General features: G+C 47.0%; 2 protein-coding genes across 18 annotated transcripts in view; one reads left to right on the top strand and one right to left on the bottom strand.

Annotated features, from left to right (window-relative positions):
* Positions 1–1228: 1228 nt before the first annotated feature.
* Positions 1229–3296, top strand: MRPS34 (mitochondrial ribosomal protein S34). The gene is made up of 3 exons (XM_084216401.1): positions 1229–1621; positions 1729–1771; positions 2611–3296. Exons 1-3 carry the CDS (start codon positions 1304–1306, stop codon positions 2886–2888), a joined length of 639 nt encoding a protein of 212 aa, XP_084072527.1. The 5' UTR covers positions 1229–1303; the 3' UTR covers positions 2889–3296.
* A 2853-nt stretch (positions 3297–6149) lies between these two features.
* Positions 6150–19155, bottom strand: part of MAPK8IP3 (mitogen-activated protein kinase 8 interacting protein 3) — a 72741-nt gene continuing 59735 nt past the window's right edge. For 12 of the 17 annotated variants that reach the window (XM_084216655.1, XM_084216663.1, XM_084216665.1 and 9 more), the window contains 13 exons: positions 18680–18865; positions 17885–18068; positions 16991–17110; positions 16647–16727; positions 15882–15949; positions 14651–14799; positions 13696–13867; positions 13482–13595; positions 12235–12273; positions 10450–10629; positions 10056–10199; positions 8933–9033; positions 6150–8846 (listed from right to left, as the gene is read on the bottom strand). In XM_084216655.1, the coding sequence (XP_084072781.1) occupies positions 8814–8846; positions 8933–9033; positions 10056–10199; positions 10450–10629; positions 12235–12273; positions 13482–13595; positions 13696–13867; positions 14651–14799; positions 15882–15949; positions 16647–16727; positions 16991–17110; positions 17885–18068; positions 18680–18865 (1571 nt within the window). In that variant the 3' untranslated portion in view covers positions 6150–8813. Of the gene's footprint in view, positions 9034–10055; positions 10200–10449; positions 10630–12234; positions 12274–12321; positions 13350–13481; positions 13596–13695; positions 13868–14650; positions 14800–15881; positions 15950–16646; positions 16728–16990; positions 17111–17884; positions 18069–18679; positions 18866–19155 lie in introns of those variants that run through there. The other 5 variants (XM_084216668.1, XM_084216662.1, XR_014616552.1 and 2 more) reach the window with 5 other exon arrangements.

Here is a 19155-nt window from a genome sequence, read left to right as displayed (position 1 = left end):
TGCGTTCGTTCTCCCGGGCAGGAGGAGACGCCGTATGTGGTCGGCTGTTGCGGAGCTGCATCGTTTACTTGATGACTTGCTGTGTGTGGTGATGTCTTTCATTTCTGTGCGTCCAACAATGCCAATTCCATGTTTTTTCAAGGATTCGTGTCACCTCTTCTGCTCTGTGGACTCACAGAAACTGATGTGTATGGGCCTTAAACAGAAACGAGTTTGATTCTTGTGCTGCACAGCCCCTGGGTACGAGCTCCCAACTCTGTACCTTGTAATAAGTGGCTTAACTGCTCTGCTATTTCCCCCAAATCACTTTAGTACCGGGAGTCTCCTCTCGTTTTTAACAGCTGGATTGAGATCAAGTATTTTGTTCTAAGCCAGTGTTTCTCAGCTTTATCAGGTACCTCCTGCTTACGCCTACGCCCCTATCTTTTTTGAAGAGATGCACCGTATTAGTCTTAAGAGCATTGTCAGCCTTTTTAATGTGTGGTTTGCTTTTTTAGTGTGCAGCACACATGAACACGCCACTTTCTCCTCACACATTGATCTTGGCTGCTGGAAAAACCCACTTAGTAGCCTGAATGCCTTCAATATACGACTTAGCAGCAGCACTGGAATTGCTGTGCTTGCTTTAATTTAAGATACAGATTTCAATGAAATAAAAGGCTTCTGTCAGATTTAATTTACCAGTATTTAGCCAAAATCGAAGGGCTGATCTATGCAGTTTTTACTTAAAGTCTACTCATTGAAAGTGTAGCCTCACTGTGCTGGCATTTTATGGCTGGAGCAGCTCAGAGGAATTTCTTTCATTCCGGTAGTGAGTTCCATGACCCGGCTGCTGCTCATGGCCCAGCCTCTGATTGAAGACCGGGGCCAGACCGGTGTTGCTTTAATCTTCCTGAAACCTGGTTTACTCGGGTTTTGAATGTTCCTTGACATAGCTGAATCTGCTCAGATTTTTCTAAACCAGACACTGTTCAGATGCATCTCAACAACCAAGCCTGGCTCCCCTGAGAGCCGCCTACCACACAGTACCGTCAGGCCGCGCCGGGCCCGCTGGCACCGGCGGGTCCGCACCACAGCGAGGGGCCGCGGCAGGCCGAGCGCTCGGCGGGCAGCAGCCTGAGCGCACCCGCCGCGGGCGGCTGGGCCTCGCCGAACGCTGCGGTTCCCCCTGGCGACGGGGGGGGGGGCGGGGGGGCGGGGGGGGCAGCTTCCGCGGGGCCCGGCGCGGCTTCCGGGAGAGGCGGGAGCAGCGGATCCAGGCGCGGCGCTCGGTTCTGTCCGCTCCGCGCCCTCGGCCGCCGCCATGGCCCGCAAGAAGCTGCACCGGCCCATCGCCGCCATGGCCAAAAAGATCCGCGAGTACCGGGCGCTGAAGGATCGGCCGCGGGACTCTCAGCGCTTCGCCGTGGATTACGAGACCATGCGGCGGCCGCTGACGCAGAAACGGCTGCCCGTGCGGGCCTGGGAAGACGTGCGGAACGAGAACCGACTGTTGGCGCTGCTCTGCCGCCTGCCGCGCTTCGGCGTGGGCCGCACAGTCACCCGCAAGTCCTGGCTGTGGGCGCACCGCGAGCCCTGCTACTGGGTCATCACCAAGGTGAAGGCGGACTACACGGCCGAGGTACCTGCTCCGTCCTGCCCGCCGCCCTGCCGCGCCCTGCGGAGCGCCCAGCCTCCACCCCGTCGCGTCCCACCCTCAACAGGTTCCTCTTTTTTTTTTTTTTGCAGAACATGGACCATGGAAGAGCCTGGGGCTACCTGACCTTCAAAGGTAAAACCGGCTCGTTTTCCCGCACATGGGGGCAGAGCTAGAGAGCACCGTGTGCGTAAGAGTGGCAGAGAAACCGTGGGCTCGCTGACTGGCAAATTTGTTTTTCTCACATCTTCTAATGGGAAAAGAAGTTCATTGCGTGTCAAAGGCTGGGAATCTAGCCCCTTCAGAATGTCTTCCCAAGGAATGCTGTGGGAGAGCCAGTGCAGTATGACCTTGGAGAACAGCAGCACTAAAAGTATATTAGATGAGCTGACAGACTGTTCTGAGACTTTCAAAGCAAGACACAGTATGAGGATGAGGGTATTCAAATTTAAATTGACTCTAAAAAGGAAAAAGTGCAATGGCAATTAAGTTGTGTTACTGGAATTTTAAATTAGTGATTGGAGTTGTATGAGTGAATTTTCCTTTTTAGAATTGCTTTATATTAGGTATATAATTTTCCCTTACTGGAACTACTGAAATAGTACTGATTTGAAGGTTTTTAAGTTGTTGACCACTTCTAACACTTAGTTTTCCAGGAAGCTTTCATCAGTGTAGGGAGAAATTACTCTTGTTCCTTAACCATGGAAATGGAACTTGAGAGAGACAAAGCAAAATGTTAAATTAAGAGAGGGGATCACCCACTCAGCTGGAACCTGTTTCTATTTCTATTTCGATTCTCAAGAACAGAAGTCAGATCCTGTAGTATAGCATGGAATAATTTGTCCAGCCCTTTGAAAACACTGTTGACTTTTGCCTTTTGTAGCATTTTTGGTGCCAGAGAGTCAACACTTGCTGTGTCTGGAGGCAGTTTCATCTGATGGTGTTACCCACTGGTGTTCGTCATCTTTTCCCAGGCAGAACTGAAGAGGAAGTGAGGGAGATTGACAAAGTCATGTACCATGACTGGCGTATAGTGCCCAAACACGAGGAGGAAGCCTTCAAGAAATTCACCTCAGTGTCTAAGGTGACTGTTCGGTTCCTGCCATACCCACCACTGCTCCGAGCCATGATCCTTGCACAGTGGCAGAAGGAGGGAAAACCAATCATGGAAGAGCCAGTTATTGATCTGGAGAAGGTCCTGGCCTGTCCCCAAGAGTGGGCAAAGAAAAAAGCTACTGGGACACCGGTATAGAGACTTCTTCAGTGTCCTAAGCATCCCACGTGCTCTCACTGCCTGTTAGAAGCTCAGTGCACAAAGGGTTACAGAGCCTCTCTGTGCCCATTTTCCTAGAATGTTTCCAGCTTTCTCCACAGCCCTGTACAGTCACCTCATCTGAAAGGGAAGATGCAGATATATTCAGACTTGTCTTCCATAACTTTGGTTTCAGTAAGCAGAGGAGTCTTCTTGGTTTCCTGGATAGTCTCTAAATACACAGCTTCAGTCAGCCAGCTGCAGTCCTTTGGAGCATAACATTTTTTTACGTAACTTGGGTCCTGCATGAATCACAGAAAAATGACTGTAAATATCACAGTATTTCACAGAGCTGTGAAAAAAATGTATCTTCAAATGGAAATAAATGTTTTCTTAATTCTGTGCACAGTTCTAAGAAAACCCATGATTTTTTTTCAATGCCAAGACATTGTGACAGCCAAATGGAGAGCCATTAGCTCAGGCACAGCATCTTGTTCTCTGAACACTGCAGAATGATCTGAGTTACTAGCATATGAAGGCAGTGAACAAGAATTGAGGAACATTACTTCAATACTAAGATAATCCAAAGCTATCTGTCTCTTACTCCCAAAGCTGGCTGTCAAGAGATAGGGGAAATTATTTTAGTTCTGGTGATGCAAAGGAGGTGGGATTGGCTCTTACCATTTGAAGCCAATTGTAAATTACCCCAGTTCCAGGGCAGCATGTTGTGAACATCAAAACATGCAGCTCCTGAGCACAGTTCATGGTGTTTAATCTTCTCTTGCAGTGGCTGTGGCTGCTGCTGCTGTGTCAAAGGCTGTTGGAGGCTCTGGTCTGGGTGTGGGTGGAAGGAGCACAAGAGCTGTTCAGCTCTATATATCAATTCCCTGCAGAAGTAACTGTTTAGTTCCTGTGTCTGCAGATAGTCAGGAGGTGGCGTTCCATTTACTGCAGCATCCTGAAATCACAAATAGCCTGAACGGATTTAGTGAGGGAGAGCACAAACTGGACTTTGTTCCACCCAGTGTGTGTAGCCTGGATGAAGCTGGGAACATGTGGCCCCAGCCAGCAGGAAATGGCTGTCTTCAGGCAGGAGCGCACAGATTTACATTGGCTAGCTGTATTTCCGTAGGGTTCCTCACCAGAGGCTCCTGAAGGGTTAAGATGCTATGGGATATGAAGAAAGGCTTTTCTTGTGAGTTAAAAGGTGCTCCTGTGGCATGGAGCAGAACTGAGTCTGCCTTCTTGTGGCAGGAGCACTGCAGAGCATGTGCCAGATCTAGTTCTCTGGCTTCAGAAGGAATGGGAGAATCCAGGAGAGGGAGATTCAGGAGTGGTGTTAAAGGCACGGTTTGAGGCTGTGAGCTGTCCCATGGCCATGACAGTGGCTGGAAGGTAGTTTGTCTGATTCCTATAGTCTACACTGCTGGGCACTGAGCTGAGCTGTTGCCTTCCTGTCCGCACCATGATTGAGGTACTACTGAACACAAACCAAGAACAAGGGAGATTAAAGGGAGGTGTAACTGTGAGTCAGATGGGATGAGTAGAACAGTCTGGTTCTCTGTTCTGCACAGCTGCGATCTAAATGTAGCACCAGCAGAGGAAGTGTCTCCCTGAGGGGGCACACACAATGACCACAGTTTGCAGGCCCAAGTGCTGGTCGCAGCAGCCCCAGAAAGGCAAGAAATTACCCATGGTCAAAGTATACCACAGAGCCAAGCCAGCAGCAAAAGCAGATGGAGCTGGTAAGGCACAGACTCACCCAGCAGCTTGGGTGAGGTGGGATTTCTGAAAATGATGTAGGGAAAATCCAGCCCCTTGGGTCCAAGGAGTCAATCCAGGAGTGGCAGGAGATGGACACAGTTACATGTGACCTCAGGTTGCCCTTCAGTGAGGCTCCTGGGCCATAGGAGGAAAGGGCCCCTGTAGAGGTGGGGGTCTAGGTGGCCCTTAGCACGACAGTTAGGACCTGCTGGTGAGCTGAGGGTCATGAAATAGGGAAATAGGTGTCTTCTCACAGAGCCTTGGACAGCCTGGGAGCCTTGCCCTGATAGTGAAGGTCCCTTCTGGGAAGCTGCACAGCCTGTTTGCCATGTGTTGGATTCCATACCCAGAACATGCTGTGAGTTCTGATGAATCTCCCAAACTTGTACATTTCCTCACAGATTTTACCAGTGTGGGGTGATTGTTTGAAGGGTGTTGACAGTGACCTGCCTACTTAGCCAACAGACATGACTGTACTTGACCCAGGACCCTGCTCAAACTGCTCCTGGCTCTTTCAAAGGGTGAAGCCCCAGGGATTTAGGATGGATCACAGCACACATTTCCAAACCTCATTGTTGAGGTGCCTCCATTAACTGCAGAGGCATTGCCTGTGGTACTACACCCTGGCCTGTGCCACACCACAGTGCGTGTGTTGGTCACAGAGGTGACTCACCTTAGGGCTCCCTGCTTGGGGCAGAAGATGCTCCTCTCCAGTCTTAAGGACATGGTTCATTGCCATGTTTAGCCCTTGAATCAATGCAATTCTACAAAATAACTATGAAGGTGTCCAAATGCTGCTGGGACTGAGAGGCTCCCTGCAGTCGAATGATGCTGATTATGCCAGTGCCCCCATGAAAATGCTCCCTCCCTGGTGTCTGCTGTGAGATGTGATCAGAAATCTCACCCGTTGAGCTCTTCCACGGACTGGAACCAAGAGGGTTTTCCTCCCGGAGTTCTCAGCTTTTAATCTGCTGTGTTCTCAGAGGGGTATCCATGTCCTCAGTGGCCACACCAGGTGCCAATATTCAAACCTGAGCACCTATTGGTTTGACCACAGCATCCCAAAAAAACCTACTTCCTTTAAAACCACGACACTAATGCTGATGGGACTGTGAAGTGCCACCTTGTACAGGGTTGAAAACTGACCTGATATGTTATCTCTGGCAGTTCACCTGAAAGGGCCACCCTGACTAAAGTTCCAGCAAGCCAGCAGGTGAATGCTTCTCCGCTCCAGCTTCTATTTCTGAAGTTGTGCCACCTTATATTTCTAGCTTTTATTTCAGCTGCTGGTACAAGCTACAGATTGCACTGTTGCTTGCTAGACCAGCCCTTCTGCTCCAACCCTGTGAGCCATCAACATTTCATTTCCTGCCACTGAAATGATCAACAGGGAACACTTGAGCTGCATTCCCACCTTTGCAGGTGTCCTTTTAAAGACTGAGCAGCACTCCCAGTGCCTTCATAGGGACAAAACATGGTGCCCAAGGTGATGTTAACATGTTTATTACATACTGAACAGATACGGTTTGTTGTTGACAGCATAGGGGACAAAGCACGGGAACATATTCGTACAGCAGGCTCTTTACAGAATGCCATCTTCAGACCAAACAGCGGAGTTTACAGGCCTTAAGACACTTTTAAAAATCATTTTGTAACATACAAGATACTTTACATACATCACAGTGGAGATATGACAGAGAAGCGTATTGAAGCCAGTTAGTTCTCACCTTGATGCCCAGCAGCGACCCAAGGACACAGGAGCTATCAGCAGAGGCTGGGTCTCCCTCCTGCAGCTGCCCCTCCAGGCCATGTGCTTCTCTTGGAGGAGAACATGGCACTGAGCTGGAAAGGTGAGCTGGAAAGGAATCTGATGGAAGATTCCCGTGTGTTGTTAGGGCCCAGTGGGTGACAGGAGAGCAAGTGCTGTCCCTTTAACTGCTCATACCAGATACAGAACAGTCAGTGGTACAAATGTTGCAATTCTGACTTTCCTATAAAAGAACTGACAGTGTTAAGGAACTGAACTCTTCTTTTTCCCTTCAGCTAGCCCAAATTCTGAAATTTGCCTGGCCCTAACTGATGAACTATTACATGACAGTGGAATCTGTGCTGTAAGTGTTATATTGTTTAATTCAATGCACTCTGTGTTGGGAGGGATCCAAAGGAGTCTTTCTAGCAGAAAGCACATGGCGAAAGTGAATGAGAAGCCTGGCACGATCAGCAGTACCCCAGCAAAATGTCCCCTAGTGAAAGGTCCCCCAGCATGCAGGTGGTGTCTCCATGTATCCCTTAACCTCGTGCCAGTCCCAGAGTCCAGTATGTGTATGCTTGGAAGATGCCCTCCAGCTGGATTCCTGCCTTGGGGAGGAGTGGTGTGATGGGTGCATGTCACCAGCACTGCTCACACGTAGCATGGGCACCACTGTGGCTGGCTGAGATGTCTGTTCACCAGAGATGTCTCTTACTTTCTTGCAGGGAAAATGTATGCCACTACCTTTCCTGAACTGTGGATACAAAAATTGTTTAGGTGCTGCTGTGTCAGGAGAGATGCCACATGTTAGAGCATCCCCTGGGAATATGGCATCCCTGCAGCATACTGGGATCTGCAAGCCTGGTCCATGGCAGCAAGCACAGGAGCTTTCCAGGGGACAGAGGCTTGACCAGTTGTCCCCATACTGTCACAAGGACATCTCTGTGAACCCTGGAGTGCTGTACAAGTCAGGCAAAAAACCAACAGGACCACCAGGAGCTTCCAAATTCATCACTAATGCAATTTGCCCTACACTCCTGCACACCTAGAAGAGAATGTTTCAAGAGGCACAGAATTTGTCCTTGTGGGAGTGTCAGAAAGGGAGAACACACCATTGCCTCTACACCTGGAACTTTCATATTCTGCATCTTGAGCTCAAAACCACTCTCCCTGGCCCCAATTTTTGCTGCTTCTTTTGTAAGCAGCAAATGTTCACATGTTCAATCACTCAGAATTGCTTAGACAGAAAGGACTATCACCACTTCTCTTGGGGGCTGTCAATTTTTTCCAGGAGTCAGAATTTCCACCTTTTCAAACTTACTAGCATAGTCAGTGCTTGTGATATTAGGTAAAAGACGCCAGGAATCTAGCCTCAATTCTTTTTGTGTGTGACATCAGGTGAGACGTAGCCTTGACTGCACTTGTCCTAACCAACTGCCAAGTCTCTGTTTTCCAAGTCTCTATGAAAAGAGATCCCCTTCCAGCAGGTCCTAAAAAGTAGACACAGCCTTGAGATGAGGCAATGTCAAAGTGTTAATGCAGAATTCAGCAGATCAACACCATCTGCCCTCACATGTCTTTTAAAAGCCACCAAATGCAATGCAGAGATAATCACGACATGAACCTTTCAGAAGGAACTCAGGAATTCTTTTCTGTATGGCTTTTTTGGAAGGGAGAGGCAAGAAAAGCCTTGCCTTTTCTTAAAAAAGCAACATTCTGGTACCCTTTTGCTACTACGGCTGTTCGGCCTTGACAATCAAACACCTATCTTCTATCTGAGCCCACCAAACCATTCTTTTGGGACACACAGAGGCAGGCACCCAGCACATGACTGCTGAGGCAACAGCAGCAGCAGAGAAAGGGACTTTCCCCCCGCAAAGATGGAGGATGTGATCCCCACAGTAAGGGTGCTGCTGCTTTCTCCAGCCCCACAGCTGAAGTGCTGCTGAAACCATGATGATGTCTGGAGGCTTCCTTGGACCCTTTGTGGCTCTAAGTCCAGAGGATGTTATTCTGTGCTTAAGGGTGAATAAGCATAAGATGAAGAGTCTACTGGTGAACTAGAAGGATTTCTGCTGGGGTGCTGCAGAAGTGATTCACCGTCACTGCTTTGGCAGGGAATGCCTGGGGACACACTTCTTTCTCATGCAGGTGGGAATGAGGCAACCTGCCCAAGAACCTGAGCCACCCTCCTCCAGCTGCCCCTCCTGACACTGGGCAAAGGTTTCCCACAGTCCTGGCTCCAAGCTCCCTCTATGGTGTACTGCCATTTCTCTCCTTTTAGATGCCAGCTCCAGAGCAAAACAAGAACCTAACCACGCCAAAAGCATACGGGCCCGAGTTGAAAGCTGCAAGTTCAGAGGTTCAAGGGGGTCACAGTCCAAGGCAGGAACCGTTGCAGTTGTCCAGGGTCAGTTTCCAGCAGGAGTTATAATGCAGGCATTCTGTATGTACAACGTGGCATTCAGGCGGGAGGAGGGACACTTATATTGTGGGAAAAGAGGAATTCTCACTCAGGGATGTATGATACCTGCCACACAATAATGTGGCTCCGTTCAGCCTTGGAAAGTACTGGCTTCACCTGGGTGGCATCTCCCGCGTTTTCTTCTGTCTCATCATCTTCCCCATCCCCTGAAGAGAGAACACAGAGAGTAAAAACAGCAGGAAAGAAAATGCTCTGGAATACTCTGAAGAGGCCAATACCCCTTTTAGAGTCCCAGCAGTCTGATAACAGACACTGTGAACTGAGATCTTTCTCTGTGCCTGGAGAACATTTACAGCAACCCCATTCTTTTCTGAAGCTGGACTGCATGGATGGGACAAACTAGCTCCAGCAGCGACAAAAACTACCCTTCCTTTCAGGGAAGCTGATTTTACACACAGAGCACCCTCAGCAGCATTGGTAATCATAGTGGGGCAGCAATGTTTGGACCCAGTGGCACAGATGCATTTGTTCTTTCCAAAGCCATTCATACTGATGCTATTTTATGATAGTTTTAATGCATTTGTAGCTTTGTAGACTGCGAATGCATGGCTGTAGCTCCCAGTACTTTTCCTACCCTTTTCCCCTACATTTTAGAACAGTAAGCTAACCTTCTAACTAATTCCTGAAATACTATTTAGTCTTGCATCTAAAGATGTCCCTTACTCAACCAAGGACATCTTGCTTTTTACCATGCATCATAGATGTAATAAATGTAGGGCAAAGCTCTTAGACCAACTCCAGTGGGGCAGAACCTGGGGAAAATTACCTAACCAACTGGTCTTCTAATTGGACAATATTTGTAAAATATGCTAATTTGTTTAACTTACAAAAGTGTAGAAGTCCTGTATCATGTGTGTATATTGCATCTGGAGGCCTCCAGTTAAAGACTGTTTTTGTATTACTTCCTGTATTAACATAATCTCAAAACTGTGTTGTTTTGTTCTCTATTTTGTAGGCATCACTACAGCTGTGTGGCACTGCAGCCACAGGGCACAGATTGACATCCTTGTGCTGTGCAAGGAACATCCTTATTTGCCCTCACAGCCAGATGCAGGAGAAGCAGTGAGGGGCTTTTCTGCTTTGGTTCTCCACAACAGTGATGCCTCACTCCATGACCACAGCTATGCACCCACTACCTTTCCAGACGCCTCCTACCAAGGGGACTTACCAATCCGGAAATCGATATACCCTTCTCCTCCACTCAGCACCAGGACGTTCTTCAGCTTCTGACCCTCTGTCTCAGTGGCTGCTGTGCTGGGGTTCTCCGAAGGGCTGTCCAATACACTCCCATTCAGGGTCGCAAGGACATTGCCTAGGAGAGGACAGAGGTGCTGTCTGTGCCTCTGCTCAGCTGCTGCACAGTTCACATGCACACAAACACATTGTGCAGACCAATTCTTTCTGCTAGTCAGATCTGGCAGTCACTCCAGTATAAAAACAGATGTGTGAACCACAGGAAGTGTCAGCCACGGCCTGGACCCTAATCTGCTGCAGACCAGCTCCAGTCCCTGCTACAAAAGGGATGGAGGGACAAGCGCCTGCTGAGAGAGAGATGTGCTTACCTGGCACAGAGACGAAGAACTTGACAGCATCACGGTGGCCATGGAAGCAGAGCTGTGCCTGAGCCATTGAGCAGTAGGGAATGAAGCTGCTGGCAGATTTGTCACTGTTGTCATCACCATACACATGGATGACCCCACCAGAGCGACTGCCCTCTCCAGAGGTTGGTGAAGTCTTGTTGGCTGGAGACAGAGCAAGAACACCACCAGTGATAGCTATGAGTTCCCTTTACAAAATGGATTCAATCAGAGAGAAAACTCATGAGCTGTGAAGAAAAACCTTTAAAGGTACAGGTCTCTTTAAAGGTCTTTTATGAATGATATGATGGAGGAGACTACAGCAGATTACACAGTCCCTCCTTTTTAGCCTGGGGCAAGCTAGACTGGTGTCACCAGCAGTGATCCTGACCAGCCTCCAGAAATAACCCACTGTCCTAGGATCAACCCTGGTCTTTTGTAGCTGGCAGGGTACCCAAACTGTCCGCTGTCCCCAGAAGGCAGCTGGAGGAGAATCACTGCTCTGGATTGGTGGCACTGCTCAAATTCCAAGTCAAGTCCTTTGCTCATACCCTGTAATGGGCACACATGCTGCTGAAAGCAGTCTTTGGGTCTGGTGAAGCCTCTCAGCCTATTCAGAGCAATCACAGAAGTGGATGTCCTTCCTCCTTTCTTGATTTAACCATGACACCAGATTGTCAGCTACTCCAGCAATGAACATCTTTCAGATGCTCACCATCCACACCTTCCAAGGAGGGCTCAGGGCCCTGTATCCTTCATGACCAGGCTCCAAGAATGTGACAGTTTCCACTAACCAAGCAATAGAGACCAGTGCTCTCAGCTCAGGGTGGGAGATGCTTTCCTTCTGCATGCACCCACATCAGTACAACAGGAATAATATGAAACTAGGCAGCTTTCACTTTTGTGTAAAAAAGTGAATTCATTCATTATCTGTAGCTCTGTGAATTCATTAATTATCTCTAGTTCTGTGTTTTAACTTTGGGTGAATTTCAGTTGGACAAAAGAGACTTTCCCCTTTCAGGTTCAAGCCAGGATAGTGGGACAAGTACAAATACTTTGATGGAGGAATGAGAGTCAATGTGTGTACAGTATCTGGCTTTTTTCTTCAACTAATATCAGATGCTTTAAAAGGAGGAGACACATGTTGATAATGCATCTGGACAGCCACATGAATGTCTTTGAGGGAGAAAAAAGCCCCTTTAATTTCTAACCCTGGAAAGGCATGAATTTGAACTGAGATCCTGCCTTAACTGGCACAAACATAATCAATTCTTCATGCTTATCAAGTTTCCTTGGGTTCGAGCTCTTGTTTGGTAACTTACAGCTGACAGGTACCATAGCACCACCTGTCATTGGCCTGAAACTGATGAAAGAAGCATCACTGGAAAACAAAGGATGACCAAGGGAGACCTTGGAAGAACACTCTACTCCTGGTTCCTGCTTCTGACTAAATGAACCCTTCCTGTCCCCATCTCAAACTGGTCTACCACAGTAAGGGAACCACTGTTGAAGAATAATTATCCTTAACACAAAAAAACAGAAGGATCAACAATGAGATGGAAAACATTGTTTATAGCTGTGGGAAATGAGGATATTTACATGACTGTCTCTGGTTGCTTTTCTCTAATGCAACTTAAAACAATAGAGTGATGAGGAAAAATGGATGGAGAGAAGTTGAATGGCAGAATGGAAGGTGGGGGAATGACTACATAGGGGGATGGGTGCAAAAGGAATGACAGCTGTGGAGGGGAGGGGAGGCAGTGGACTTACCCCGAAGCCCAAGGAGCTGGCCGCGGTGGAGGACTACAGCTAGGCACAGGCAGGGAGTAGGAACACAGAAGGGCATGGGAAGTGATGGGCAGGATGGGAGAGAAGAAAAAGGTGATTACTGGGAGATAATTTGAGGGCAACAAAAATAGTAGAAAGCCTAGAGAAACCACTACAGAAGCTCCTATTAGTTGATACTAAATCTGTTCTTGCTCACTTTGCTCTTACCATACAGGGACAGACGTAGTATCTGAGGTGGGAGGGGGACCGTGTCACAAGGATCCATTGCTACATTTTTAGTCAGATTTTCTTGCTTACCACATTTTTTACAGGAACACACAAAGATAAAGCAATTGGTTTACAACAGGGAAAAAGTTTAACTCAGAACAAGGACAGCAGCCTTAAGACAGAATGGGCTTCAAAAGGAACTCAGAAACAAGACCAAAATTGCAATGACCAAAATGCATGAATAGGACTGTGTCACTGCCCTCCTGGTGTTAACCCCAGACACATCCAACTTCGCTGCCCTCAGAGGAGACCATCCAAGTCTGACTTCCAGGAGGATTACAAGAGGTTTGCCCTTTTTACACAAGAGATATTTGTTTCTCAGCTTTCCTGTGAGCATTGGTGAGAAAACACACATTTGGCTGCTTTCTGTTGAAAGCAATTGCAATCAGTCTCAAATCCTAGTTCCCCATGGTGATCTGGATAACACCTTCAAAATAAGATGCTGACAGGCAGGTTCAGAACAGGACTAGTAAGAGCTTCAATTAAACTTCCAGCTCCAGAAATTCACCTATTTACTCTTACTGCTGGGTCCCCTCACCAGGCTGGATTTGGTGTAGGATACCTATTTCTACTTAATTGATAAAGCTGAGCCCTAATCTGAGTAAATGGAGCTTTTCTGCTGTGGAGACATTGAGATGACTAGGCCAAAGTAGAATTTCCAAGGAGATCTTCCTGGTGACTTGTCATCCCATGACCTCCTTTTCGTGACTTACTACAATTCCCAAAGCTTTGTTTCTCCTGTTTCACAGTAGCTACAGAATCAGTTCACATCACTCTGCTCTGTCAAGGTCCAGGGCTGCTCATACTCTGGGCTCTTCTCCCTGAAATGGCTATGATTAAAGGGTGTCAAATGTCAGGAAAGCATCAGCCTGCCTGAACCACCTGCCATGCCGCAGAAATAACACCTAAAGCTTCTTTTTTTTAGGAAAGATGCAGAAGTACTTTGAATAAGTATCACTTACTCTCAGTCAGGGGAATGGAGATGACAACACCGTTCCCAGTGCCCACCCAAAGGCGGTTGCCAGCAATGAGTAAGGCTGTGATCCGGACAAAGGAGAAGCCCAGCTTTCCAGTGCCTAGGAAGCATGAATGAGAGTTGGGCAGTCAGTGATGACTTTGGGCAAGGTCTGCTTTGGGCAAATTCTGCCTTGAGCTCAGTAAGCAACAGACCCTCACCTAGCATCTTGCTGACGTAAGGCTCAATGTCAACATCCTGCAGATGTTGATGGCTGTGGGCATGGTAGAGCCTCAGTGTGGAGTCCAGGCGGATGGAAACCCACACACCATCTCCAATCCATGCCAGCTGTCGCACCTGGCTCTCCCGACGAGGATGGGCATCAAAGGATTTCTAAAAGACCAATGTGAGTTCACAGAAGTTTTGCCATTATCTATACTCCACATATACACATACTCAATTTTCAACTGAGATTACTTGTTTGGGTTCCAAAGATCTTGGGAGAAGCTGTGTTAATAACAGCTGATCCCAGCAGTTCATTACTGTGCACAAAAAATCCTTTGCTTGAGCAGCTGTCTGGCAGGTCTGCAGAGTTGATGGTCTTTTCAGACCACTTCAGGAGCAAGAACATTTAGATGCCAAGAGCTTTCAATGTACTTGATAGAAAAGGAAAACACACAACTCCAGGATAAATTCCAAAGATCAAACTGCTTTGGCTCACTAATGTGAACTTCAGATCAAGCACTTCTTCTCTCCTCAATCAGAATTATTTCAAGCACTCTCAGATTTGTACCAAGACCACTGTACTGATTTTCACCCAAAAGGCTCTAAACATTGCTTTCTCTTAATGGGATCCCAGGGGCCTGCTAACTGTACTGTTCCTTTGTGCCATAATGCCTAAAGATGGAGAAGCCTCAGATTATATGTGAAGAGTCACTGTAAAACAAACGCCTATGTTTGGACAGTACATGACCCCACAGACTCCCTAGTAAAGGCAAAGAAAATTGTCAGTTTAGACTTACTGATAGAATTATGCTCTGCAAAGGGAGGAAGGAACAAATAACCCCTGGCAGATTTGATCATAATATGACTCAGACTGACAATCTTGGTCAAGAGCTGTTAAGAATAAATACCACACAAGTGTGTGCACGCATAGCCACATATGTGCTCTCTTACCTCAATCTGCATTGTCTTCGGCTGGATAACATGGATTTTGTTCTTGTAGCCACACCAGACTCTATCATAGACCACAGCCATGCAACGGATGGAGTGGTGAGTGTGGCCAAGATCCATCAGGTGGTAATTACTGAGATCCCATTGACCATCTGAGTTAAAAAACAAGTGTAGAAAGATGCATCTCCTCCATGACATGTGAGCATACAACAGAATCCTCTACCTTTCTATATATATCTTGATATACAGGCTTAGCTGATACTCAAATGCTCAGTTTGCTTATGTCTGTGACCTTCCTATGACTCCTGCTTTGGGCACAGCCTTACACTTATGAAACGTAACAATAAAGTTTAGTTTGATGCCCGACAGCTCTCAAATCGAGCCAATTTAAACGTCCCTTATTGCAATGAAGTGAACAGGCTTCTCTAACAAGTACAACAAAAGCAATGAGAGAAGAAGGAAGACAGCTGAACAAGATTATGCAGAAACCTAAAAGGAAATGGGCCATACGGTCCTTGTGGTGAGGCTTCCTCACATCACAGACCTACAACATAATTCCCCCAAAGTGTTAAATCCAGGAAATCCTGGATTTAACCAGGAATTTAATGGAATCCTCCCTTCTCTCACTCTTATTTTTAATAACCAGGCAGATATTGTGTCCTTCACAGACAGGAAGCCTCTATGTCATGAAGCTTTATCTTATTTCTTATGGGAACAGTTTTCATGTGTCAATGGTCAGGCTTGAGCTCATGACAAAGGCTGAATCAAAATTTGAATTGCACAAGCCCAGAAATCTCTATATTTCTGCTTGCTGAATGAACTGCTACTCAATGAATAACTAAGTTCTTTAGTCATAGTTAGTAAATCCCCATGTGCTGTCAATGTGAACATAGCTAAGACTGTTCAAGCCATAGGGAAACAAAACCCACAGCAGTGAAGAGGACCAGAAACTGAATTTACTAAGTGTGCCTCAAACAACTGCACAGCATATGTATTCCTAAAAGTGTCACATTTACTCCACATGCACTACACAGTACATACACACATTTTTGTTCAGAAAAGCTCAAGAAGTGGTGTTAGAGTACAGCTGAGATGGTTTAGGATAGTGATGATGTTTGTAATAGCCATGTGTTTTAACTCGGTGTTTGTACCCCAGCAGCCAGCAACTTTCTCACCTTGGAAGAACATTTAATCCACTGCCAAACTGTGTTTTCTTTATTACATTGATTCTTACCTTCTCCCCGATGGAATATGGCTAGTGTTCCATCTGCCAGAGCAACCAGGACCCTCCCTTTCACATGCCTGAAATAACAGAATAGTAAATACATAAAAAATGCAGTAGAAATGAGGGACTCAAAAACTCTTCCTGCCATCCACACATACCATCTTTACATAGTCTCCAGAATTCCCAGTCAGTTTAGCATTGCAGGAACATTCTGCAAGAGGTCACACCTCTTACCTTCACTGCAGTAAGATTATCACATCTGTGAGTTTTCTGTTGATGGAATTCTTCTCCTTCACAATACACCATCACATTCTCCTTCACAAAACACCATCAATTTCAACAAATTCCCCCTAATTTACCCCTCAGTGAAATTTTGCCTTTCTCCTCCCCACTTACTTCCTCTTGATATTGCAAGACATGTATTCACTGAATCAGGTCAGGACCACAACTGAGCAGAAAAATGGGTTGGTATGAGGCTTTCCCATTACAAAAACCTTGGGAAACTTCTCTCACAAAACAATGCACTTAGGAAAGCAAAGAAAAAGTTGGGACTGCCACATCCCTTGGTAGTGTTTGAGGCTGGGAATGTGGATGGGGCTTGCAGCAACCTGGTCTAGTGAAAGGTATCATTGCTCATGGCAGGGAGTTGAAACAAGAGGATCTTTAAGGTCTGTTCCAACCCAAACTATTCTCTGATTCTGTAAGTCTACAACCAAGAGCTCTAAAGCATCACTCGGGCCCTTCTCCTTCAGGTCCCTTGGAACACACACTTACACCAGGCTCAGCACAGAGTCCTTCAGCTTTATTGAGTGCAGACACTTCTTCCAGTTGGACACAGCCGAGTGCACGTAAAGCCTGTGAGAGAGGACAAATTGGGGAGGGTTAGCAGTAGAGCCCCACACCTTCAGCCTGCCCAGGTTTGAGTCTTCCCTTCTGGTAGGAAAGGTGGAGGTGAGGTAAGAAAGTGATGTTAAATCCCAGAGACTATGGTGAGCAATGAAATGAGGAATGGAAACCTTCTCCAGAAACAAGCAGTGAACAAAAGGTGTGTGGACTTGAAAAATAGAGCCCAGAGCAGGGAGGTGACACACAGATCTGCCAGCCCAAGGAGAACACACCAGCCATTCTGAGCTCCCAGCCACATGGTGGGGGCAGCACTGGTGCAGGTCCCAGCATCCCTGGTTGACTCCTGATCTGGCAGTGTTGTGCTGGGCTCCATCTTCAGCTGCCCGTTCTCCCTGAAGAGGCAAAAGAACAGTGTTAGAGATTTAGCAGCAGCAGTGCACAGAATGCCCACCTAGGCCCACAGCCTGGCACTCACAGACAGGTATGGGCCCTTGAAGACACAAATCGCTTCCTTCTCTTTGGTAGTTTTCAACTGCAAGTCTGCAATTTACAGTATTTCCTTCCTCCTTCCCTTACAAACCACAAGTACTTCAAATCTACAGACCCTACCTGAGTTTAGCAAGACTATTATACAAACTATATTTGCAGCTTCAACAGAAGCAACTTAGAACAACATTGGCATTCAGGAAAAATCTGCATCCAAGACTTCCACCCTATTCTTCAGGCCATCACATCAGCTTTGTTTATCTTAAGAACTTTTTGAGTGGTGAATACACTTTCTTCGTTACTTTTACAGCACATCAGAGGTACTACTAGAATAAAACAATCATCATTTCTACACACATATCAGTAAGAACATGTCCTTCAGTAAGAACATGAAGTGTACATGTACTTTGGGAGATCTGTCTTAACCACAGGTCTAAGTTCATAGTGAGAGCTCAAATACTTGCATTTTAACAGCTGACCCAGTCAGTTGCCCGCTGATCCATGTCTGTTTTCATTACATTTTTTCCCTTCCCTGTTATACTATCTATAAAATTGCTTGGGCACAAAACTGATAGAAGTCTAAACTTTATCAGAAGATCAGGCTGCTTCTCTTATCACAAAGCTTATGAAAACGGATCAGTAATAGAACAGAACCATTACTCTGACCCCGGCTCACCTACCCATTCTGCCTGGGTGCCTGGGCTGGGGTAGGGTCTGTGAACACATGCTCGGTGAGGGGCCCAGGCCGGGCCTGTGTCAGCTCTGCCTCACTGGCACTGCTTTCCGGTACCTCTGTAGCCTCTGTTGCCTCCTCAGTAGATTGAGACTGGTTGATCTTTCCATTGCAGACAGGAGCCATCTCACCTGAAAGACAATGAACAATGTGAAACATGTTGAAGAATCAGTTGATGAGTTAACTATATAGATATCAGGCTGTCAATTCTTTAATTTATCTTTCCTTGCCAAACTCAATCAAGCCCTGAGCCTGTGCCACAGACACAGCAGCTCGTCAGGTATCTTCGGCCTGGATGGGAAAACAGACACTATTTAAAGTGAAGCATAATCTGTGACTAGCACAGCACAGCATAGGAAGGGCTCCAAGGCTGTCACTACAGTATGGAGTCAGCAAGGGCAGCAGTATGATTTGCATGTGAGCTTAATTGGCTTCCCAACACTCAGGCAACAAAACAATCAGAACAGCAGCACCCGTAGCAGGGGAAACATCTCACATGCCCAAAATACTCTGCTGTATGACTCCTGCAACCAGGCTGTGGCATGTGAATCAAAGAAGAAAGGAGGGCTCTAAGAAGAAATGTACCAAAAGGGCCTTTGGCAATCCTGTATTGGGGTAACAAAATTCTGGAGGCCTCTGAAGTGCTTAACTTGGGGACAAGAAGATGTGGCTGTAACACCATGAGCTCATACAGGATTAGCTGTGATTGATATGTCACTAAGTTTTACATCCCAAAACTTACTCTGTCCCTTGTCCAGAACAGGTGTGTCCCCACGCGAGGAACAGTTGCTTCGTGGCACATTGCAGCGGGTTGCACAGCCCACCAGCGTGATCCCTGCCAAGACACCATCTGCTCCAGCTGACTCTTCGGGATTAGCATCCCCCTCCAGGAAGATCTCGCCTGGGGGATAGTCACTCTCACTGGCCGCTGAAGGCAAAGAACAGGCTCTTATGTAAATCAAGCAATCAGTGCTAATTTAATGTAGTCCTGAGGTCACCATAATGATGGCAGATTCTGATCCTTCAGGGTTCACCACTCTGGGGAAGCACCACACCATCCATCAGCAGCCTGGTCCACAGCAGATCCCCTCATCCCTAGTATCAGTATAGGTACAGAGGTACAGAGCCCTTCCATGCCCAACAAGGCTCACTCCTGGTTCCAAAAAACACCCACTGTGCACCAAAGGGAAAACTTACTGAACACTGAACAGGGAGGGA

The sequence above is a fragment of the Fringilla coelebs genome, assembly GCF_963513975.1.
Source record: "Fringilla coelebs genome assembly, chromosome: 16".
In the NCBI taxonomy this organism is placed as follows: Eukaryota; Metazoa; Chordata; class Aves; order Passeriformes; family Fringillidae; genus Fringilla; species Fringilla coelebs.
Note: the sequence above shows the minus strand (reverse complement) of the source record. Positions and strands in the feature narration are given on the sequence as shown.